Source organism: Xenopus tropicalis, chromosome 10 (genome assembly GCF_000004195.4).
Source record: "Xenopus tropicalis strain Nigerian chromosome 10, UCB_Xtro_10.0, whole genome shotgun sequence".
In the NCBI taxonomy this organism is placed as follows: Eukaryota; Metazoa; Chordata; class Amphibia; order Anura; family Pipidae; genus Xenopus; species Xenopus tropicalis.
Window position 1 is genome coordinate 19,770,283 of NC_030686.2, and position 24,706 is coordinate 19,794,988.

At 42.2% G+C, this 24,706-nt stretch overlaps 2 protein-coding genes across 5 annotated transcripts; one reads left to right on the forward strand and one right to left on the reverse strand.

The window, feature by feature from the left end:
• Positions 1 to 1,193: 1,193 nt before the first annotated feature.
• neurl2 (neuralized E3 ubiquitin protein ligase 2) lies at positions 1,194 to 3,099 on the reverse strand. The gene is made up of 2 exons (XM_002932509.5): positions 2,370 to 3,099; positions 1,194 to 1,789 (listed from the first exon to the last, which is right to left on the reverse strand). Exons 1-2 carry the CDS (start codon positions 3,076 to 3,078, stop codon positions 1,674 to 1,676), a joined length of 825 nt encoding a protein of 274 aa, XP_002932555.2. The 5' UTR covers positions 3,079 to 3,099; the 3' UTR covers positions 1,194 to 1,673.
• A 7,309-nt stretch (positions 3,100 to 10,408) lies between these two features.
• On the forward strand, positions 10,409 to 23,281 carry ctsa (cathepsin A). Of its 4 annotated transcripts, none has more exons than XM_012952532.3 (15): positions 10,409 to 10,516; positions 11,143 to 11,306; positions 11,381 to 11,492; positions 12,297 to 12,347; positions 15,120 to 15,206; positions 15,284 to 15,439; positions 15,851 to 15,942; positions 16,411 to 16,495; positions 16,682 to 16,773; positions 16,886 to 16,958; positions 19,102 to 19,250; positions 19,525 to 19,600; positions 19,768 to 19,857; positions 22,287 to 22,391; positions 22,649 to 23,281. In XM_012952532.3, the coding sequence occupies exons 1-15, from the start codon at positions 10,457 to 10,459 to the stop codon at positions 22,730 to 22,732; spliced, it is 1,476 nt and encodes a 491-aa protein (XP_012807986.1). In that variant the 5' UTR covers positions 10,409 to 10,456; the 3' UTR covers positions 22,733 to 23,281. The 4 variants fall into 4 exon arrangements, with proteins under 4 accessions (XP_012807986.1, XP_012807987.1, XP_012807985.1 ...); XM_012952533.2 differs by having other exon boundaries at positions 10,427 to 10,577; XM_012952531.3 differs by having other exon boundaries at positions 10,442 to 10,573.
• Positions 23,282 to 24,706: the final 1,425 nt, after the last annotated feature.

The following is a 24,706-nucleotide window of genomic DNA, read 5'->3' on the forward strand; positions in this document are numbered from 1 at the left end:
CTTTGTTTGCAATACACTGATTCCCACATAAAGGTGAGCTTAAAAGTAAGGCAAACTAATGCTGTATATTTTCTTAAGAGGCTTCTAAATGCTGGAGACAAAACAAGATTCATACATTTCTAATTGTACTGTACTCTTTTATATCTTACCAGCTTTTAAATGGGGATCACTGACCCAGGCGGCCAAAAAACATTAGCTCTGTGAAGCTTCAATGTTACTGTTTTTGCATTTTTATTACCATTCTTTCTATTTAGGTCCTCTACTATTCATATTACAGTCTCTCATTCAAACTACTGCCTGGTTGCTAGGGTAAATTTGATCATAGCAACAGATAGCTGTTGAAATTCCAAACTGAAGAGCTGCTGAACAAAAAACAAAATAATTCAAAAACCACAAAAAATAAAAAGTGACAACCAATTGCAAATTGATTAAGAAAATCAATCTCTACATCATATTAAATGTTAATTTTAAGGTGAACAATCCCTTTAAATGGAACAAGTTATCCAAAAGAACCCAGGCACACCATTGTTTTACCTATTCAAGTTTATTAAGGGATATAACTTCATGACTGCAAACCAGAGTTGGGCTACCCATGGCTTTCTGGGTGTTGCTGATTACAACTGCTGAGAGTTTTAGTTCTGCAGTATCTTGAGGATTGTAGTTTTCTAAAGCTTGATGCTGTAATGCAGTGTTGTATGACTTCTGTGGTACAGAGGGACAGAATTTTTCTGGCCTACATGGTGGAGGGCCGATAATGGAAGCCAGTTTTTAAGACCATACCCACATTAATGGTGGTAGCGCAGCTAAAACCCAAATGGTTGGTGCTCACTGTGGGGATGTCACCCATCATTTATATGTGAAAGAATTATGTGATATTAAGACACACCCTTGAATCCATATGCCTCCTCCTCCCCTCTGGATACCACAGCAACTCCCAGCATATAATTAGACACCTTAGGGACCATTTCATTACTATTTACAACTGCTAACAAACTCTGCCTGCCCGTGTGTGCCATACTCTGCCCATGCTGCCTGTGTGTGCCATGCTCTGCCTGCCCAATGCTGCCTGTGTGTACCATACTTTACCTGACCTACCCTGCTTGTGTGTGCCATACTCTGCCTGCCCTATGCTGCTGTATGTGCCATACACACAGGCAGCATAGGGCAAGCAGTACATACAGTGACACAATGCTGGCACTGTTCCTAAAGTCTGAGTTGTGAACAGTGTGGGTGCTTACAGTCTGGGCCTGAGCTGTGAACAATGTAGGGGGGAATACGATGCAGGCACTAAAAGGTGTTAACAACACAGAGACTTAAAAGTGTGAACAGCACAGTGGATTACAGCCTGAATCTGAGATGTGAACAATGCAGGGGGCCAGTTAATCTCACTACTGATATCATTTAAAGTTTACACAAAGGTAAGCCATGAAAGCAGACAGACTGGTGGGAGGCCACACAAAAGATGTGTACAGTAGCATATGTTAAGGCATAAACTCTTTATCTTCTCCTGGTGCAAAACTATGTAACAGATCTCCGAAAATAGATAAACCCTTAATTCCTGTGTTTGGGTCTCATTCAGGCTGATCCGAACACCCTGATTACTGATGCAGGCTGCCCTCTTTGTCTCTTTCCTAGGCATCCCCTGCCAGTCTGTGTCTATGCAGCGACTGCTGTCATTCATATTTGCAGAAGTTCTTCAGCATTGTTGGCAGGTCAAGCCAATCAAAGGCTAACCGGTGGACAATATGTTTCTGGATCACCAAGCGGCAGAGTGTCTGCAAGGATGGGACTGAAAGGAGAGAGGACAACCAGTTAGAGCAGTTCTGCCCAGGTTCACCTTCCACAGGCAGCTTAAATCAGGCAGAGTATGGCAAACACAGACAGCATAGGACAGGCAGAGTATGGTACACACGGGCAGCACTGGGCAGGCAGAGTATGGTACACACGGGCAGCACTGGGCAGGCAGAGTATGGCACACACAGGCAAACTATGCAAGTAACTGATCAATATGTACTGTACTATGTGCTCCTGCATACTGTCTGAGGTGTGAAAAGGTAACAGTGTGGGCTCTTACAATCTGAGGGGCCAGTTAATCTCAGTACTGATACCATTTAAATTTTACACAAATGTAAGCAGTCACAGCAGCCAAACAGATGGGGGCCTAAACAAGGGAGGGGGGGGGCAGAGGGCCGGATGCAGACAGCACTGAGTAAGAGCATTCAAAAACAAGTCACAATTGAGATCTATAGAAATAGTATCAGTTACTGTAAAATAATAATTACAAAATGCAGAATAATATATCAGTATATTATGTGTACCCTAGAGCTCAGTTTACACAAATACAGCATACATAAGAAAGTGATACGTACATCCGTATTCTAATTGGATGACACGGACACTCTTGGTTGAAGCAAAGACGTCAATAACAGCGTAAAGAGGCTCAGTGGCAGGTATTCCTTTGGCACTGGGTCCCATATCCTCACCGTTTATAATGATGTGCATATTTCTGGTGCCATCAGACTGAGGTTCGTACAGCACCCCTATTCTACTCCTGAGAGCTGTAGGTGGGAGCACATTGGATTTGTACAGTTCATCCAAGATATGGCTAAATCGCCCAGGACGACTACGAGCTACTAACTTTTCTCTAGGATATTTAAATTTTCCCACCTTTAAATAGGGGTCTGCAAGAAGCCCCTTTATTGCTATGGTGTTGCTGTCTTCCTCTGTTTGTACCTTGTTATGGTTGCGAGTGATGGCAAAGATCCAGCTCCCCCCCTCATTTACAAGATCTGGAAGAGAATACTCCGGCACCACATCAAGGTTATGGGGATCCCGAGCCATAAGTCCCACCCTGAGGTGCCCACACCATCCCAGTTCCTTGTCTTCAATCTCCACCAAGAATATCTGCCCGGGCTGCAGGGGTTCCTGGCTAAAGCAGATGCCATTAGCAAAGCTCTCTACTCTGGTGGCTAGCGTTCCAGAAGGGTCTATACGTACATTGGCCCCATGGATATGATGGAAGCTCATAAATGGCTGACACTGCACGGCCATTGTCCCAGTAAAAATCTCAGCCGACATGCTGTCCTGATGCTATTTTTATAAAAGGCCTGCCCAGGGACAGCTGCACCGAGGAGGAGACGGTTCCTTTTAGGGAAAGCAGAGTGGTCTCACACCTAGCAGGAGGGATCCAGGACTATCAGTTTCCTTTTTTGTTATCAGTATAAACAAATAATCCCCAGATGCACAAGGTAATCCATCAAATCGTAGCACAATGCAGTTTTAATGACACAAGAAAAATGACCATGTTAAAACTCATACGGCTGAACTTGCGAAATGTGTGTCTTTTTTTCAATTTACTATGTTACTTTGTATGGGGGTATTTAAATATAGGATAATCCAAATGCACATTATTATAAAACTATATTTTGCATTAAAAGGTTTTTTTCTTACATGAAACAATATGGGCTGTTTTACAAGGGTGTGATATTATAGCTTTCCTTTAATATACTCTCTCCTTCTATTCTGTTGGGTAGACTAATCCAACCCGCAGTGGAGAAACCCTCTGCATTCAGTTGGTTAGAAACCAGTGTCTCTGATTCAGGATCAAGCCAAAGTTTTCTGCTACCTTCCCTCCTTTGGCAGTGCTTGGGAGAATCTATGAACAGGGTCACACTGGGGTGTGCAAGGCCTACCGTTGTTGCTACCATAGGGGCCACCACACCCCCTCTGGGACCCGTGCCACCCATCCGATCATCCACCACCAGCCCACTCCCCCCATGCACGCCTTAAGGTGGCCATACATGGTAAAATCCGCTCGCTTGGCAAGGTCGCCAAGCAAGCAGATCTTCTCCTGATATCCCCACCTGCGGGTGGGCGATATCAAGCTAATTTGGTTGTTTGGCCCTGGGGCTAAACGAACAAATTAGAACGACGGATATAGGTGTCCATCGGTTCAGAGACCGCATCAACAAGCCGTTGTGGTCCACGATCGGACTGATTTTCAAACCTGCCGGATTGAGATTGGGCCGATATCAGGCCAGATGTCGGTCGGGCAGGCCCGTCGTTAGTGCCCGTACACAGGCTGATAAGCTGCCACATCACTCTAAGGGACCGATATCACCAGATAGAATCGGCCCGTATATGACCACCTTTACACTTACTTTTGCCGAATCAGGAGAGGACAGCAGCAGAGAAGCAATGAGAGAGGGCAGATGGGGATCAGGTCTAGTTCAGCTGGACCCACCAGGTTTTTTCCCAGTGTCCCACCGGCCCAGTTCATCCCTGCTTATAAAGCACACTGCTGTATCCCTTTTCCCAAATACTCAAGGTGACAGCTGCATTTTGGTTTTAAATATACAGAATGATTTCACTTTTGGGTAAAAATGTGTGGCCCCTGAGAACTATTTTATTCCAAGCCTCCACCCCTGGAACATTACTGTTTTTTGTCACTTGTTGTTGCTAAATATGGACCCTTTACACTTTTAAGTTGTATACAGCTCCTCTGTTCTAAAGTTCAGGCAAAGGCACAGACTCAATTATGACCCACAATGAAGTCAGGCTGCATTTTCTGATAAATATCATGAATAATATGTGCCTCTAAGCAATAAACATTAACTGTGGTAATGGAATTAAGTGGAAAAATATGTAATTTTTCCTCTGTGAAAATGTTTTTTTATTGCTAATTATTTGTATTTCTACAATATATAGTAGTAACTTGTTACAAGACAATTTAATATGATCATTAGTGCAGTATTCATATGAAACCCCACTACCTCTCATAGTTGGAGTCATGCCAGTTCTGTTTGTGCTGCTAAAGTACCTACATCAGGACTGGTAGCCTTCATTCTGCCTAGGCCTCATTTATATGGCCCCAACCGAGTGTAAATGTGTCCATGCATGGTAAGATTTGCTCATTTGGCAAGGTCACCATACAAGCAAATCTTTCCCCCAATATACCCCCCCCACCCCCCAGGGTGGGCGATATTGTGCTAGGTTCTAAATGATCGCATTACAACGTAGGGGATACGAAAAGTCGAAGGGAGAATAACTTCAATGAGCCATTGCGGTCACCAACTGACTAAGAAATCAAACCTGCCCAATTGACACCTACCCGATTTTTGGCTAAATATTGGTCGGGTAGGCACATCAGGGGTCCTCATCTTCCAAAACTCTTTAGGTTTTCTTCTACTCCAGTTATCATCCAATAAGCTGTTAAAATCTCCATACCAGATGTCTTCAGACACTTAGATAATGGGGTGGTTAGCTCAAAAATATGAAGAAAACCTTGAGCAGTAAGGTTAGACTCATATCTTAAAAGAGACTACCTTACGCATCTGAGCTAAACTGATAATTTTTTTGAAACTCTGAAAGCATTGCAATAAGGCAAACATAAGGACCAGAGTCAAGTTTTTCAATTCTGCACTAGTGGGTTTCACTAATCACTGATAGCCTACGATGATAGGGATCCTGACTAATCTTCTCCCACCCACAAATCGAAATCAGTCAGCTTTTGCACTAGTTACAGAACGAACAATAACAGGTATTGTGTCTGTCCAGTATCGCCAGGTTTGTAGGAATTTTAACATTTGCCCTTTTTCGTCTATGACCCTTTCCAGTGATGCCAGGTCATCCATTGCTGTCTTTCATTGTTGTGGGTTGGGAGGGGTAGTGTCCTTCCAATGTAGGGTGAGCAGGCTCCTGGCTTGGAATAGTGCCTTTGTGACAAATATTTTTGAGTGAAAGTCTAGAGAAGTGTCCATGTCAAGTCCCAACAGACATTTTCTGGCATCGCTGGACCCCCACCCTGGGATTTTATTTCCTAGCCATTTACCAATTTCTTCTCTGTAGTGCTTTAAGTGAGTACAGCTCCATAGTGTATGTACCAAGGTGGCTATTTCTGTTTTGCGCCTCTGACAGTAAGGGGAGTCTAGTACTTTCATAGTGTGTATGAATTAGGTACAGTTGCAGTAGTTTATGCCTCTGGGAGTAAGATACATGTACTGGGGTAGCTAATACCCCATCCCATTGACTATTTCAGTATCACGGATTTCAGTATCTTTGTATAGAGGATGACTAGCTTGCCCTTTTGTGCTGGTGTTTGTAGGATATCTACAATAGGAGAATTGGCTACATAGAAATATGTCTATGAAGATTCTCATTCATCCAGGTCATGATATACAGTATCTAGTAGAATTAAGTCTAAAACAACTGGACTTTTCTGAGTTTTTCTTGAAAACGTTTCACCACTCATCCGAGTGGCTTCTTCAGTTCAAATGACTGGTAGGGAATTCCCCGGTATTTAAACTCTTGATGGTAGTAGAGTCACAGACATCCAATCACAATGGTTCCATTGAACTTGTTCAGTTAGGTGTTAGCTGAAACTGACAGGTGTAAGAAGGTATGATCCAATCACAATGGTACCAAGATTCTCATTGATGAAGGTGTTAATCCTTCAAAGTACATGACTGGAAGTGTGAACTGTTGTGAAACTGCCGGGGTAAGGATGTCAACGCGCCATGTATGTTGGTGACAAGCGGTGTCTCAGGCCCCCTCCTCTGTTCAGGGATGGTTTTTCCAGGTTGGCATAAATGGCCTCTTTCACACCTCTTTCAAACCATCTGTCCTCTCGGTCCAAAATATGCACGTTACTGTCCTCAAAAGAGTGACCTTTTTCTTTGAGGTGTAGATAGACCGCTGAGTCTTGTCCTGAGGAGTTTGCCCGCCTATGTTGGGCCATTCTCTTACAGAGAGGTTGTTTTGTCTCCCCAATGTATAATGTATGGGAGGCTTGATAGGTACCATTTTTGGGAACAATGCTTTTCCCCAGATAGTTGTTTGGGGTAGGTGGTGTTTGTATGATATAATGTTGTGCCCAGTACCTGCAGTAGTAGAATTGGGGAGAGTTCTTTTCTTGATTTCTTAGCTAACAGGACTGGCCATGGTGGTTCCTGGGCCTTATTAGAGTGGTGAGGCGCAGTATGGCTCTTGATGGGCTCCATATAAATTTAGTAAAGAGAGAGTGCATGGAGAAGAATACCTTTTTGGGAATGAGGACCGGGGAATGCCAAAGGATATATAGCAGCTTGGGGAGGATAAACATTTTTATAAGGTGGATTCTTCCTACTGGGCCTATCGGAAGTGTTTCCCATGTTGTAATCTTTTCTTGTACCCAGCCAAGTAAGGGGTCCAGGTTGTGTGCTATATATTTGGTAACAGGGAGAACAACCTGTACACCTAGGTATGTAAATTTGTTGGTGACTTGCAAAGGGAATGTTGGAGGAGGGGCTGCTTTGGGTTTTTTATCCACTAAGAAAAGTGTGGATTTGGATGCATTGGTCTTAAGGCCTGATATTGATCCAAATGTCTCCGTAATTTCAATTAGTGCTTTGAGTGATGGTCCACTGTCTTGCTGGTACACTAGGGGGCACATTCATGAAAACGTGAGTTCGAATCCCGAATGGGATGAATTCGGATTGGATACGATAATTTCTTCTTGGCTACAGGATTGGGTACAGAGGGTGGTTGTTAATGGTACATTCTCTACTTGAAGTAAGGTTCTCAGTGGGGTCCCTCAGGGTTCTGTACTGGGTCCACTGAATTTGTCCTGTAATAGAAATATTATATTGCCTATGACTACGTATCTTTTGTATACAAAACGCCTCAGGACCTTTTTTGTTTTAAGATCTCTACAATAAAGACAAGTTTTAGTGGACCAAGGAGTGCATGCCATTTCTCTTCAAACAGAAATATTATATAACCTCATAGGGAGTGGGTCATGCCACTCTGTTAAGCACAATTTACAGCCAGTAAATCGGGAGGTGGGAAGAGTAACGTGAAGAGGTACGGAGCTGCAAAATAGCCCTGATGCATTTACAGCACCTACTAATAATAACTGGTGTTGAGCTGAACTGGGTCATGGTGTTACAATACAGTTATTGATGTCACCGTTTCAGCATATGTTGCGCCACTTTAGCTTGTGTAGTTTTCTGTAGTGCAGTGGAGGATTGGACATCGATTAGGAGCTGTGGATCTTTGGCATTTGGTGTTCTCGATCGCCTTTTCCATGTCTAGGGTTCCTTAGCTAGGAATTCCTCTGGCATCCATTCATGCCTGTAGCTCCTGTGGTGTAGTAAAGAAGTGTGATTTGCCGTCTGCTTGTACTCTCAGGCGAGCTGGGTAGAGTATTGATGTGCGCTCTGATGTGCGTAGGCAAACTTTGCTGCTTTGGAAGCCTGCCCTTTGCCGTCGTACTTTCATGGAGTAATCAGCGTATATAGATATGTTTGCGGCCTGGTATCTTAACGGCCCTCTTGTTCTGGCAAGCATTAGAATTTTGTCCCGGTCTCTATTTTAATCTTCTCCATTTTGTTGTTAATTAGTGATGTGCAGAGGTCGTTAGCTGCTCATATCTCTGCTAAGACATCATGCAGGGTTGGTTCAGTGGTAACAGGAGGCTCTGCCTGCGACGCGGTTGCCGTTTCAGGCGTGGGCTTTTCTCCAGTGTGCGTAGGGGAATTGGGAGAACATGCGGCCCGCTCTGTAGCTCCACCATTTTGGTTTGCGGGCATATTTCTCTAAACGGGCTGCCACCTCGGAGGCCCTTTTTTGATCTCTGTGTTGCGCCATCAGAGCCCTTTGTGAAAGAGGTACCCAACAGGGTTCTTCTGGCTCCGATTCCATAGCGCATAGGTAGGTATTTCAGGATTTTTTCCCAGGGTGTTTGGGAGTTCTAGACAGTGCATGTGCTCACATCCGTGGTCAGAGCACTCCCAACAATACATCCTTTAAGGTACATACCAATGGGTGTTCAAATGTTTATTTGCTAGGTTGTTCATTTTTATGCATTACCCTTCCATGGCGACATTAGAAACTATTTATCTCTCCCTACCTCACCTTTCTCACCAACAGGTTAAAACAGCCCTAATAACAACTCAGCCTCCAAAAGAGCACTCAAAATAATAAAAATAGCAGCACAGAGATACTAGCATAGGTGCTAAAATTTGGTTGGTAAATCAGTCTCGGTAAGGCCAGATGCCAGATGCAATACCAATTATTAGGTCTGCCATTAAATCCATGGATCATACAGAATCTTTAAAAAAGAAACTAAATTTGTTACATGAATGGCCCAGAACTAGTAAAATATGAGATTAATGTGAAATTCTTAGTGGACACCACAAAATGTTCTCCTGTTCTATTGTTTTTCATATCCCACCCATTAAAGGATTAGTTTACCTTTAAATTAACTTTTAGGGCAGTGACACACAGGGAGATTAGACGCTGCACAACAAATCTTCCTTGTCGAGGCTGTTGTCGCCACTGGCTAGAATGTAAATCGCTGACTAATCTCCCTGTGTGTCACTGCCCTTAGTATGATGTAGACAGTAATATTCTGAGACAATTTCCAGTTGGTCTTGATTTAATATTTGTAGTTTTCAGTTATATAGCTTTTTGTTTAACAGCTCTCCAGTTTGGTATTTATGCAGCTATCTGGTTGCTAGGGTCATATTTAAACTAGCAACTGTGTGAGATATGGTACTTAAAGGAACAGTAACACCAAAAAATTAAAGAGTTTTAAAGTAAATTAAATATAATGTACTGTTGCCCTGCACTGGTAAAAGTTGTGTGTTTGCTACAGTAACTCTACTATAGTTTATATATTATAAGCTGGTGTGTAGCCCCGGGGGCAACCATTCAGGCTGGAAAAAGGGAGAAAGGGCACAGGTTACATAGCAGATAACAGATAAGCTCTGTAGAATACAATAGTGTTTCATCTGTTATCTGCTATGTGCCTGTGCCTTTTCTCCTTTGAATGGCTACCCCCATGGCTACACAGCTGCTTACTTATACCCAGGCCCGGATTTGTGGCGAGGCCACAAAGGCCCGGGCCTAGGGCGGCATAAACATAGGGGCGGCATGCCGCCCCGCCGCACGCAAATTTTAAAATTTTGTTCCCATACGGAGCAATGGGGACCTCTCCCCACTGCTCCGTATGGGAGTTTTAACTTTGGCACATGCGCGTTAGCGCGGCGGTAGGGGAGGAGGAGGTAGTTTGCGCATGCGCGCTCGCGAGGCGGTAGGGGGCGCCGACGCTGCTTATACCAATGCAGGGCAGCAGGACATTATATTGGAATTTCTTTTTTGGTGTTACTGTTCCTTTAATAAACATAGCCTCTCAGAACAATAGTATTTTGGCTGCCTGTCAAAAAGCATAAAGAGACAGGAAAAGGCAGCAAGTAATTCAAAAAGAGGGATGTAGGAGAGCTCAGAGAGGAGAAGGGAAGGGGGAGAGAAATAACAGACTGCACCACTGATTGATATGCTAATTTGGAAGCCACTGTAGATGGATTACCAGGTAAGTGTAGTGCAGCGCAGTGCTAAACAAAATAGCTGCGCACAACAAAGAAAGTTGGACACACCCAGCGCGAACATGTGACCTTCAGTCAGCTGCTGCTGTCACATGACAGCTCTAGAGCGCTGTAGAAGAAGGAAGTGTTTGTTTTGCTGGGCGCCTGCAGAGGTGAGAGGGGCGAGCTGCCGGGGGAAGTTTGGGTGGAACAGAGAGACAAGAAAGAAGGCAGGTATGCGGGAATAATTTAGGGCAAGGGTGCTGCAGTCAGCATTATGGTGTTATTGAGTTGTATATCTTTGGTGTAGAGACTGGTTTTGGGGCAGGGCGGGGGCTGTTTCTTTTATGTATCCTTATGGCGACTTCTATAACAATTGTCAAGTATACATCATCAGTACCTCAGTCTGCCTCCATCCTTTTTGTTGACTCCCTCCAATACAGAGTTTGGCGCCCATACTGGCAGATCTCTTCCCTTGTGCTTGTTATTAAACCTGCTGGCAGATACCTTCAAAGGCCCAAATGGGAGTGTTGCAATCTCCATTCCTGACAGGCTTTTTCCTGTCCATTACATCCTGTTTATGTCTCAAGGGGTGGATTTGAGACAGTGCAGCCAAAATGCCCTTGGGAGAGTAGACTGATTATTATTATTATTATTATTTATAATAGCTGTGCTGCTCTCCTGTATCATTCAGAAAGCATTCTTTTAACCTCCTAACCTGCAGGAATTGTTTCTATACAAATTTGTTTGAGCCACCCCAAGCCGTATTATTTATTCTTTCTCTACTGCCTGGTTTCAGATGGACCTCTATTTACAATGCTTCATGCTCCTGGGGGGCCTCTTTCTTGTTGCCTGCTACACTGCAGATGAGGTTACTTATTTACCTGGGTTGCCTAAGCAGCCATCTTTCCGACAGTATTCAGGCTTTCTCGATGTGCCAGAGGGAAAACACCTTCATTATTGGTGAGTGGCCAAGAATAAACCCTTGCTTATCCACAGTCTGTGAGTCTCTCTCCTAAGCTTTTGCTTAATTTCAGGTTTGTGGAGTCTCAGAAGGATCCCAGCACTGACCCTTTAGTTCTCTGGCTAAATGGAGGTCCAGGCTGCAGCTCATTGGATGGACTGCTGACCGAGCATGGCCCTTTTCTGGTGTGTTTTAACTGGAAATGTGAATTAATTGGACATTTTCAAGGGAAGATGTAACCCCCCCCCCCTTTGTGACACGAGCTGATTTAGTTTGGTTCAAGTAAAAAAGGTGCAAAATTAACTCATGCGAAAAAGGGGGTATATATTCTAAGTCTACTTATGATGAAATTTGGTAGAATGTGCATAAGTTTCACCAAAAAAATTCCCCAAGAAAGTGAAATAAAGTTCTTCCTAGGTTTTTAAGGTACATCACTCTCCTCTTCGCACTTCCCGCTTCCCACTCCTTGGCTGCTTTTTATCCTATCCTGGTAGGCATGGGTCTTGGTCCTGTGTAAAAATGATAGCAAGGAAAGAAGACTAGAGTAGCCTGATGGAGCAAATATTTGCATCAAAGGCAAAAGCTGTATAGATGCTTTGACACTATAGTGTTTTCACTCTTGCTGGTGGATTGTGAGTGAATTGTAATGATCATAATCCCCCTAATAACTTGTCACTGCTGCCTATGGCAAAAGCTCGGAGTGTTTTTTCCACTGGTACAGAAAATGCTTATTTAGGCCCCAATCCACCTGTCACTGTACACTTTGGAAGGATTTTGCACCGAAACCCACACAAGCATTTTCATGCCAAAACCCGCTCCGTGTTCACAGCGACAGTCTCATCCTGGGCGGAAAGGGGCTAAATGGGCAGTTTCTGCCAGTTTGACATTAGCCTAGCAGCAACTGGGTAAATATTTCATCCAGAATGGACTTACTTTTAAAGGAGAGCTGGGATTCTATTTGATCACATTATTTCCATTTTTTTAAATAGATCCAACCAGATGGAGTTACTCTGGAGTACAATGACTACTCTTGGAACAAGGTAATTTTATTCATTTATAATATATATATATATATATATACAGTGGTGTGAAAAACTATTTGCCCCCTTCCTGATTTCTTATTCTTTTGCATGTTTGTCACACAAAATGTTTCTGATCATCAAACACATTTAACTATTAGTCAAAGATAACACAAGTAAACACAAAATGCAGTTTTTAAATGAGGGTTTTTATTATTTAGGGAGAAAAAAAATCCAAACCTACATGGCCCTGTGTGAAAAAGTAATTGCCCCCTGAACCTAATAACTGGTTGGGCCACCCTTAGCAGCAATAACTGCAATCAAGCGTTTGCGATAACTTGCAACGAGTCTTTTACAGCGCTCTGGAGGAATTTTGGCCCACTCATCTTTGCAGAATTGTTGTAATTCAGCTTTATTTGAGGGTTTTCTAGCATGAACCGCCTTTTTAAGGTCATGCCACAACATCTCAATAGGATTCAGGTCAGGACTTTGACTAGGCCACTCCAAAGTCTTCATTTTGTTTTTCTTCAGCCATTCAGAGGTGGATTTGCTGGTGTGTTTTGGGTCATTGTCCTGCTGCAGCACCCAAGATCGCTTCAGCTTGAGTTGACGAACAGATGGCCGGACATTCTCCTTCAGGATTTTTTGGTAGACAGTAGAATTCATGGTTCCATCTATCACAGCAAGCCTTCCAGGTCCTGAAGCAGCAAAACAACCCCAGACCATCACACTACCACCACCATATTTTACTGTTGGTATGATGTTCTTTTTCTGAAATGCTGTGTTACTTTTACGCCAGATCTAATGGGACACGCACCTTCCAAAAAGTTCAACTTTTGTCTCGTCGGTCCACAAGGTATTTTCCCAAAAGTCTTGGCAATCATTGAGATGTTTTTTAGCAAAATTGAGACAAGCCATAATGTTCTTTTTGCTTAAAAGTGGTTTGCGCCTTGGAAATCTGCCATGCAGGCCGTTTTTGCCCAGTCTCTTTCTTATGGTGGAGTCGTGAACACTGACCTTAATTGAGGCAAGTGAGGCCTGCAGTTCTTTAGATGTTGTCCTGGGGTCTTTTGTGGCCTCTCGGATGAGTTGTCTCTGCGCTCTTGGGGTAATTTTGGTCGGCCGGCCACTCCTGGGAAGGTTCACCACTGTTCCAGGTTTTTGCCATTTGTGGATAATGGCTCTCACTGTGGTTCGCTGGAGTCCCAAAGCTTTAGAAATGGCTTTATAACCTTTACCAGACTGATAGATCTCAATTACTTTTGTTCTCATTTGTTCCTGAATTTCTTTGGATCTTGGCATGATGTCTAGCTTTTGAGGTGCTTTTGGTCTACTTCTCTGTGTCAGGTAGCTCCTATTTAAGTGATTTCTTGATTGAAACAGGTGTGGCAGTAATCAGGCCTGGGGGTGACTACAGAAATTGATATTGAAATTGAAAATTGAAATTGATAAACCACAGTTATTTTTTAACAAGGGGGGCAATCACTTTTTCACACAGGGCCATGTAGATTTGGAGTTTTTTTTCTCCCTTAATAACGTAAACCTTCATTTAAAAACTGCATTTTGTGTTCAATGATGTTATCTTTGACTAATAGTTAACGGTTTTTGATGAGCAGAAACATTTAAGTGTGACAAACATGCAAAAGAATAAGAAATCAGGAAGGGGGCAAATAGTTTTTCACACCACTGTATATATATATATATATATATATATATATTGGAATTTTTTTTGAGTTTCAGTCCTCCTTTCAGTCCCAAGCTTTGTTTGGGCCCCCTTTTACCACATAACATAAGTTGCCAGGTATAGAAAATTACCAGTGTATTGCCACCCAGCCATTGTTCCAAAAATATTAAGAACAGCAAAGATGCCTTCACCCCAAAATCTCACTCTATTTTTATATTGTGAAAATATGCATTCTCCCCAGAGAATATAAAATTTTACCTTATCTTAAAGAGGTAGTTCACCTTTAAATTAACCTTTAGATTGAGAGTGGTTTTCTGAGACAATTTGCAGTTGGCCTTAATTTTTAATTATTTTCATTTTTTGACTTACTTTTTCTTTCCAACAGTTATCAGATAGCTGCTATCTGGTTGCTGGGGTCAGGAAGTGGTTTGGAATATGAATAGATGAGGGCCTATATAGAAACATAAGTTATAAAAAAGTAACAATAACAATATATTTGTTGCCTCACAGAGCAATAGTTTTTTGGCTGCTGGGGTCAATAAACCCCATTTAAAAGTCTAAAGAGTCTAAAAAATGAATTTGATTAATCTGACCTGCTTGCTGAACAGTTATGTCCCATGTGCCCCCCCACTAAAGTCACTGACTAAGGTTAGAGATCTGAAAGCAGGAAGTAAAGTTCTGGCTATTATGTTTGGCATCTGCTCACTCCAGCCTTAATAGATTACATTTTTGCCTAACTAACTATATTGCAAATATGTTTTATTTTGCACAGACAATATATTTTACCCAGGTTTATTTTTATACTGAACTGCTCCTTTAACATTAATTTTAGAACTATGATGTACAGTGTTCATTTTGAAGTATGGACTAATGTTTAACCTCTTTCCAGACATTTCTGAATTTTTGTTTAGGGGGTTAGGGACAGTGACCCCAGTCAATTTAAATGTGAGCTTTCCATTTAATTACATGATGCACTTTAAAAGCAGAATTAAAACCTGTCTGTTATATAACTGATAGAAAGTGTAACTTGCTTTGTTCCCTCTTGCACAACGGCATCTGCTGTATGTGTAGTGGTGGTGGTACTGCATCTCTCTCAATCTGTTTTTCAGATTGCCAATGTTCTGTACCTGGAGGCTCCGGCTGGTGTGGGCTTCTCATACTCTGATGATAAAAACTACAAGACAAATGATTCAGAGGTATAATGGGAAGACTGTGTTTTTTTTTAAACTCAAAGTGTTATCTCCTCTCTTACTTCTTCTGTTCTCTCCCTTAGGTTGCTCACAATAACTATCTGGCATTGAAGCAGTTTTTCCAGCTGTATCCTCAGTTCAGTAAAAATGACTTTTACATTACGGGGGAGAGCTACGGGGGAGTGTACGTGCCCTCACTGGCTGTGGAGGTTTCTCAGGACTCCAGTATAAATCTTAAGGTGAGAGCCGTACTGCATTTCTCAGGAAGCAAATGCTAATTTATACTAATATTAGCATATGCTAATTAGGATCCGGAAATGGTAAAAATCGCCTTGCGTACAGTGTGCAGTGAAAATGTTTTTCCCCCCTAACATTTAACTCGTCTGAATGCTTATTTATGCTAATAGGGTTAATTAGGGTTCGGTTTGGCCAGGACTGTTGAATCGGCTGAAACCGGACCCTGCTAAAAAAGGCTGAATCTTGGCCGAATACCAAACAGAATCCTGGATTCGGTGAATCCCTAAAAAAGACACATTGCAATTTTCAGTGCTGCTGTTTATCTCTCCACTTATATCTGTGTGTGCAGCTATAGATAAGTAGATTCAAGTAATAATTTGCCTGCAACTCTTTTTTTTTTGTTTTTTTTTAAGGGGATAGCTGTGGGCAACGGACTAAGCAGCTATGAGAATAATGACAACTCGTTGATTTTCTTTGCTTATTACCATGGGATTTTGGGCAGCCAGTAAGGAACCTTCCTATATTTTTTTTCTGTTTACCATAAGTGTTTGTGGTGTCAACCCCCCCTAAAAAAAAAAAAACAATCATGGACATTCTGCATCCTATGTTTATTCATATGTTTTAACTGAACTCCTTTAGTTGGATGTTCCATGGAATATAATAACTCACTCCCATTGGCAAGATGTGTGTTGCTTAAACTGCACTCAGAGCTCATTGCATAATGTTCCCATCTCTTTCTAATTCTCTTATAGCCAAAATTATGTTTCTCAGCTATGCCATAAGCATCTGGCTGGTTTTACAAACATTCTCCTTGTTATAACCTGTGCCAGCTTTATTAATTCCACACCATCTCTCTTAAATGCAACCACTTGCCAGTTGTGTCTTGTCTCTGTAGGCCATGTTCATTAACCTAGATCCAAGGCTCCATCTTTGTGGTGTTTGATCTTTAAATGTTATTTTCCCCTTTCTGCAGGCTGTGGTCTGGATTACAGAGGTATTGCTGCGCAAAGGGACCTTGCCAGTTCTATAACAATCCAGATGGAAACTGCTCCCTCTTGGTAAGAGTGTACTTCTGGGAATTAGGTAAAATGCAATAGATCAGTCTGTATAAACTGTCACAGGGTCTAATAGGCTGAAAGGATATTTGCAGAGTGGTAGAACAAGTGAGTTTGTTTGTCCCTAGGATTATACAGGAATTAGGCAGAACAAATATGGCCACCAGTATGTTCCTTCTGTATTTCTAGGTACAAGAAGCCATGCATGATGTGTACAGTACAGGACTGAATATCTACAATCTTTATGAGTCCTGTACTGGAGGGGCCCCTGGGGAGGTCAGGTAATTAATTCCTGTATTTTGATGTTTAGAATGGTGAATGACGATTTACTTCTTTTTTATAAAATGTTAGGCAAAAAAAAACCTGCTAAATGCTGGTTGTCCTTCTGTGCAGGGATAATGGTGATCATGTAACAGTGTATCATCCAGGAATGATTTCTCCTCAGCTACTCAAACACTGGAACAAGGTAGGTACTTTTTTTTTTTTTTTTTTTTTTTCTTTTCAAAGGTTTTTATTTATGCATTTGTAACATAAAACAACATTAAACATAATGACATTGGTTCTACAAGCGAATTCTGTTCATGTCAGGATATATACAGTACATTGACTTATATAATCAGTAACAACCTACTCAAGGTAATGTTAAGGCTTCCGTCAGAGAGGGTGAAGTGGACTCTGGGGTTCTCAGTGGGGTTCGGATTCTTTGGGACAAGATTATGTGATGCTATTCCATAGCCTCGACCCATCCTCCCCATACTTTGTCATATTTTTGGGGGCATCCCCTTGCTGTGTAAGTGAGTTGTATCAGTGGCAGAAGGGCTTTAAGTAAATTGAGCCAAGTAGGGACTGTCGGGGGAGAGTGTGCCATCCATTGCAAGAGGATACATTTCCTGGCATAAAACAATAATGTTCTAAAGAGGGTGCGCGATGCTGATTTAGGAATAATATCATCTATAATGCCAAATAAACAAATCTTGGGATCGAGTATTTTAGGTAAAGATGTTGCATTTTGGATGTGGTCAAGGACCTGGTCCCAAAAGTAGTGGATTTGTGGGCATAACCACATTAGGTGATAATAGTCGGCTTCAGGGGCACCACATTTAGGGCACTGAGACGAATCACGAATTCCCATTCGATATAACCGTAAGGGGGTCAGGTGGAGTTTATGAATGATTTTGAATTGGATTAGTTTGTCTCTTGTAGAGATCAAGTAGTCATAGGCCCTGTCTGTCGCTTCCTCCCAGTCTTCATTGTTCAGCTCCGATATGTCTTGGCACCAAGCTTTTTGGGCTGTGAGAAAGGGCAATTGGAGCGTAGAGAGGAGCAGAGAGTATACTGTGGTGATCAGCTTTTTGGGGGAGGGGTTTCGAAGGGTGGTTTCAAGCTTAGTAAGCACAAAGGGGACTATGGTTCTTTGGAATTGGTGTCGGAAGGCCTGTTGGAGTTGTAAGTATGAGAACCAGGGTAATAGGTCTCCAGTATCTATGTGTTTGATCTGGCTCCTAGGTAGCAGGGCCCCAGCATTGGTCACATCTCCCAGTGTATGTATGCCCCAGTGTGGCCACACCCGGTATGGGGCAATTTGTTGGAAGTTGGGTAAGTAGGAGTTTCCCCACAATGGCAGGCCCGGTGATAGGATTGGAGGTTTCAATTTGTATAATTGTAGTATCTTTTGCCATGCTTTGTAGGGTGTCACAATGACTGGGTGGTTGGTTTGCATATCTAATGGTTTACGAAATGGGATATACTTCAGAGACTCCATTGAGCTAGCTAGGGTTGCCTGGAGTGGAACATTGGGATTAGTGAGATCTGGGGAGAACCACCATTGGACGTAATAGACCTGTGCTGCTAGGAAGTAAAATTGCCAATGTGGGAGACCTAGACCGCCTTCCGTGATTGGTGCTCTAAGTTTGGCTCTGGAAAATCTGGGAGGTTTGTTGGCCCACAGAAAGGCAGTCTGTGCTTTATCTAGAGAGGCAAAAAATTTGGGTGGAATGGAAATAGGTGAGTTGTGGAAAATATAGAGAAATTTAGGAAGGAATATCATTTTTAACAGATTGATTTTACCCCAGATGGATAGGGGGAGATTGGCCCACACCAGCAGCTTCTCTTTCATGGCTTTAAGAATGGGGTCTAAGTTGTTGGGGATGAAGTCGCTCAGCTCTTTACTTATTTGGATACCCAGGTATTTAAATGTGTCAACCCACTGCAAGGGAGTAGGAGGTACTTTTAATGGGTGTTTTTATTTCAGTAGAAAATCCTTGTTCTGTGCTAGAAAATGAAATGTTTACATGAAGTTCTTTTTCTTTTAGTGTTTGTTACTTTCCTTAATTCCCCTGTGTCTCTGTCGCCTGCAGCCATGCAGTTTCCACTAAATAATTTGTGGATCAAGCATGCAAAAGATGTGTGCCAATTTATTACATTATTATATGACTCCCAGAATGCATTACCCCTACCCCCATATTTTACTGTAAGTGGATGTTGTGGGTTATTTACCAAATTGGAGCTATAATTAATGTATTCTGCAGCGCTGTACAATAAATGGAACTCACCAGATTTTAGTAGTGGAAACTGATTTCCACTTGCTTTGCTTTCTCTCTCTGGCACAGAAGCTGCTATCCCTTTCACTTGTACAGAAACCGATACGAATGGACCCCCCATGTGTAAATAGCACAGCTTCCCGTACCTTCCTGAACAACGGGCTTGTGAGGCTAGCTCTTCACATTCCTTCAAGTGTGCAGCAGTGGGAGGTCTGCAGGTAAGGAAAGGAATGGGGAGAGCACAGTAATATCTTTTGGAGTGGGATATTGCATATATTAAGGTCTCAGCAGGACAGAATTTTTAAAGAACTGGAACATGATCCTTTAAAGTTTAAATGTATTTAAAGAACTGGCATACTTAAGGCCTATGGCACACAGCAGTTTTTCCACCTGTTTACAAATGCTAGTGAGTAACATTGGGGGGCATGTATAGACAATGTTAGTCCTTCTAACACACTTTTGTAACATCTGTTTTTTGTTTTTTTCTTGCAGCTATGATGTGTACAGTGCCTATGGGCGTGTATATCAGAGCATGAAGGACCAGTACCTGAAGTTACTCAGTACCATGGTAAGATACATGCTGGGATATTTTATTTGTATTTCTGAAGCCCAAAATATGGGGGGTGTTGTTAACAGTCCCTTAAGCTGGAATGGATGTAATTGCAAAAGTTATTCTAGTATTAGGGAGGGAAATGGCACCTATAATCTGCTCACAGACCATTCTCTCTTCTGCAGAAATACAGAATCTTGGTTTATAATGGAGATGTGGATATGGCTTGTAACTTCCTGGGAGACCAGTGGTTTGTGGACTCTCTGCAACAGAAGGTAAGAGTATTACATGCACACGCTTAAAGGACATGTAAAGCCAACACTTGCCTACAATGTATATCAGCTGGGCACGACTCCCCCACCCAAATGGCATCATTTGTACTGCATATATCCCCTACGCTTGCTAGCACCATCACATTTTCCTAAAGCAAATAGCAGCTTTCACCCGGTGGCCATTTTTCCTCTGATACATAATTAGATACATTTAAATCTATAAACAGCATACACACACACAGACCCTTTTTCAGGGAACATTTCATCAAGAATGCAGGCTCACACAGGCAGAACTGTCTTTGATAAAAGTTCTGCTTTGTTTGAGCTGAGCTCAGGAGAAAAAAATTGAAGCAGACAGCTAGAGCTGAGTTTCTATGGGAACCTGCAATGCCATCTCTTCACTGGCTGCTAGACTGGGGGCGTGTTTAGTAATCTGATTTTAGAACAACTGAGCATGCCCACAAGCCAACAACCAAAGCAAATTCCTGAGGGAGGGGGCCGAGTGGGTTACCGGAGAAGGTAATCTAAGTGATTAAGGAGATGTTGCTGCCTTACTATTAACCTCTGGACAACCAGTGTGGCTGGTATTGAAAGATTTCAGAGAAGCTGTTCACTGATCGGTTTCACTGCTGTGGAGGGACAGTGTACCCTGCTGTTAAATGTGTCCTCACAGGACTTATATTCATGACTCAAACGTTACATTGAGTATGAGCCATTCTTGATAAATTTGTCTAGTTTATTTCCCTTTGTATTCTGGCGTTTTCCACTGAAGTGAGATGTTACGGGTATACAGTTCACTCCATAAATATTTGGACAGTGACAACTATTTTTCTAATTTTGGTTCTGTACATTACCACAATGAATTTTAAATGAAACAACTCAGATGAAGTTGAAGTGCAGACTTTCAGCTTTAATTCAGTGGGGTGAACAAAACGATTGCATAAAAATGTGAGGCCACTAAAGCATTTTATTAACACAATCCTTTCATTTCAAGGGCTCAAAAGTAATTGGACAATTGACTCCAAGGCTATTTCATGGGCAGGTGTTGGCAAGGTCGTTGTTATGTCATTATCAATTAAGCAGATAAAAGGCCTGGAGTTGATTTGAGTTGTGGTGCTTGCATGTGGAAGATTTTGCTGTGCAGTCAAAGGAGCTCTCCATGCAGATGAAAGAAGCCTTCCTTAAGCTGCAAAAATAGGAAAAACCGATCCGAGAAATTGCTACAATATTGGGAGTGGCAAAGTCTACAGTTGGGTACATCCTGAGAAAGAAAGTAAGCACTGGTGACAATGGTGGCAATGCAAAAAGACCTGGACGTCCACGGAAAACAACAGTGGTGGATGATCATAGAATAATTTCCATGGTGAAGAGAAACCCCTTCACAACAGCCAACCAAGTGAACAACACTCTCCAGGGGGTAGGCGTATCAATATTCAAGTCTACCATAAAGAGAAGACTGCATGAAAGTAAATACAGAGGGTGCACTGCAAGGTGCAAGCCTCTCATAAGCCTCAAGAATAGAAAGGCTAAATTGGACTTTGCTAAAGAACGTCTAAAAAAGCCAGCACAGTTCTGGAAAATCATTTTTTGGACAGATGAAACCAAGATCAACCTATACCAGAATGATGGCAAGGAAAAAGTATGGAGATGGCGTGGAACAGCTCATTATCCAAAGCATACCACATCATCTATAAAACACGGTGGCTGCCAGTGGCACTGGGACACTAGTGTTTATTGATGATGTGACACAGGACAGAAGCAGCCGAATGAATTTTGAGGTGTTCAAAGACATACTGTCTGCTCAAATCCAGCTAAATGCAGTCAAATTGATTGGGTGGCGTTTCATGATACAGACAGTGACCCAAAACACACAGCCAAAGCCACCCAGGAGTTTATCAAAGCAAAGAAGTGGAAAATTCTTGAATGGCCAAGTCAGTCACTTGATCTTAACCCAGTTAAGCATGCATTTCACTTGTTGAAGACTAAACTTCTGACAGAAAGGCCAACAAACTAACAGCAACTGAAAGCTGCTACGGTAAAGGCCTGGTAGAGCATTAAAAAGGTGAGCATCACTCATGGTGATGTCCATGAGTTCAAGACTTCAGGCTGTCATTGCCAGCAAAGGGTTTTCAACCAAGTATTAGAAATGAACATTTTATTTCCAGTTATTTAATTTGTCCAATTACTTTTGAGCCCCTGAAATAAAGGGATTTTGTTAAAAATGCTTTAGTTGCCTCAAATTTTTATGCAATCGTTTTGTTCACCCCACTAAATTAAAGCTGAGAGTCTGTGTTGTTTTATTTAAAATTCATTGTGTACAGAAACAAAATTAGAAAACAGTTGTGTCTGTCCAAATATTTATAGACCTAACTGTAGATGTTTCTAGAGTTCGGCCACGGGCTACCTATATCACATACACATCTGGCTTATAGTTACAGGTACAGCGTCGACCCTGGTTATATAAGGAGGGGGAACAGCAGCAGCAGATTGGTGGCTTTGTAAAGGAGTTTTCTAACCTTTCCTTCCTAACCATCAAGGTATGTCAGCCAAGAGGGCTAAAGTGTATTTTAAGCACTGCCTTCATTCTTCCTCCTTGACTATTTTATATTCTGCGTTGGCTTTTTCAAGCCAATTCTTTGTCCTTCCTTTCTCCCATTATGTTGCCAGTATAGTATACAGCTAGTACTGGAAAACATGACCCTTCATTACTTTCTTGGTCTGTCTGTCTTCCTTCCTTCCTCCGTATGCCTCTAGCATAGTATCTACTCTAACAACTGTTGTGATTGGTTCACAGGGAGCTGGTCACATGGTACCAACAGACAAACCAAATGCTGCATTTGTTGTGTTCAGCCGCTTCATCAAGAATGAGCCCTTCTAATTGCAAGCACCCCTGCAACACACTAAATAGGTCTGCACAAAATTTTCCAAAAGCTCTGAAGGCTTTAGGCATGTATCACAAGCATCCTTTCCCTTCTCAATAACTTGCTTTCTGTCAGTAGTTTCCCTAGGGCGCAAAGAAACAAAAAGTCTGAGCCCAAATCTGCTTCCTTTAGCTCTGTCTACTGTTATACAGTAGCAATGTGCTTGAAAGATGGGAACACAGCATTGTGTCAGTATATTGATTATTTAATGAATACGCCTATAAGGAATAACCACTGTTGGGTTTGTGGGTGGCTCTTTCCTGGTTACCCAGTCATGTTCATCTCGGGTGCCAGCTGCTTGTTTTTTGCTTTGTATAGGGTTGTTGATCTGTGTGGGATGCTGGTGCCGACCCTAAAATATTGCATTTCCTACCTCTGCTTAAATTAAAAGGGATAACCCTTATTCCAGTTGAGCTGATTTGATCTGTGTTTTCTCATTAAATCAAAATATCACTTGAAGCAAAGTCTGTAACTGATTTTCAATAAAAGGATTTTTTTAAAATAACTATCTGAATTGTTGTTCTGATTTTATGGGTGGGAGTGGCTAGCTTATATTTATATGGGCCACCATATTCCATAGCGCTTTTTAAGGATCATTATTGACATACGTGGAGTTTACAATCTAAGGTTCCTATCACCTCACCCTTGATTGGGGCTCATTAGTACAGTGCAGACACCTATGTATGCTTATTTACAAAACCTGCACTTGACTTATGAGCCCTATCACGAGACGCGCCTGAAACCGGGATGGGGAACAAGGGGGTTACATTCAGTCACCTTTCACACAGGTTAGACTAACATCAAGAACCCAAAACACACCACCACCCCAAATAACTATTCGCTGCCACCATCTATCATTAACAGGAGATGTAAACCTAATTACACAAATATATCACCTACAAACTTTCCTACTGCAGTTAGGGTTAGTTTCCACTAATTTAACAGGACACTAGCAGCCACAGGGTTAAAATTACAGTCAAACACACCCCCCTGCTAGCAGCCCACTAGTTAATTAGCATCTACACAGAACTTGCCCCCCCCCCCCTTGCTCAACACACACACACCCCAAACAGTTAATACAGTTAGGCCTGAGCAGTCATCCAAAGGACGTGGAGATCATTATAGAGCCAAAGGACAAAACTTAATAAATTTTATATTTAATATTACAAGGGTAAACCGTGTATTAAAAAGATGTTACAAAAGAGACATATACAAACAGTAAATAAAATAAAAGGGAATAAAAACAGAGAAAAGTACATTACCGAGTTCCTTTTGCGCCCTCTGAGGCAAGACGTTGGAAATCCTGAGCCCATCCCCCAACATTAAGTTGAGGCCTCCAGAATGAGCTAACTAGTACCTGGTTCTGTGCCCCTTATATCCCCCTGCTGGGCTCCTCCCTCATTACCGTATGCATGAGGAGGGAGTGCCCAGGGGCTTGTCACATGCCCCCCCCATAGAGCTGTACCTCTCATGCCAGTTTCTTTTCATATAATATTGGTACTTGCCAGTAGGGGATTGTTTTAACCTATATGTGGGCGATCAAAATTATACCAAACATGAGGGGTGTCTCATGTCCCAGTCCCCCAGAAACCATCCCTCCTAACTGGTGGGTATAGGCAGTCCTTGTTTGGTATCATTGAGAAGCATGCGGCCCCCTCAAAAACCTTATGTGATTTATGAGGATGGGAACCCTAAAGCAGAGGAGATATGGACCCCTTTCTATAATCCATATTTTTCTGTATGCTGTTCCCCCCTGCAGTTCTGGGTCCACACTTTGCCTCTCTTTGATCAACAGATCAAAGAAACCAGCTTCCTGCCTCCACAGGCTGGTCCCACATTGTCTGATGAAGTTGTCACCTTCCACAGTCCCTGGGGTATTTGTGAATTACTGGGAAGGGTTTCCCTCAAATGTGGATTCCAACCAGACTTTT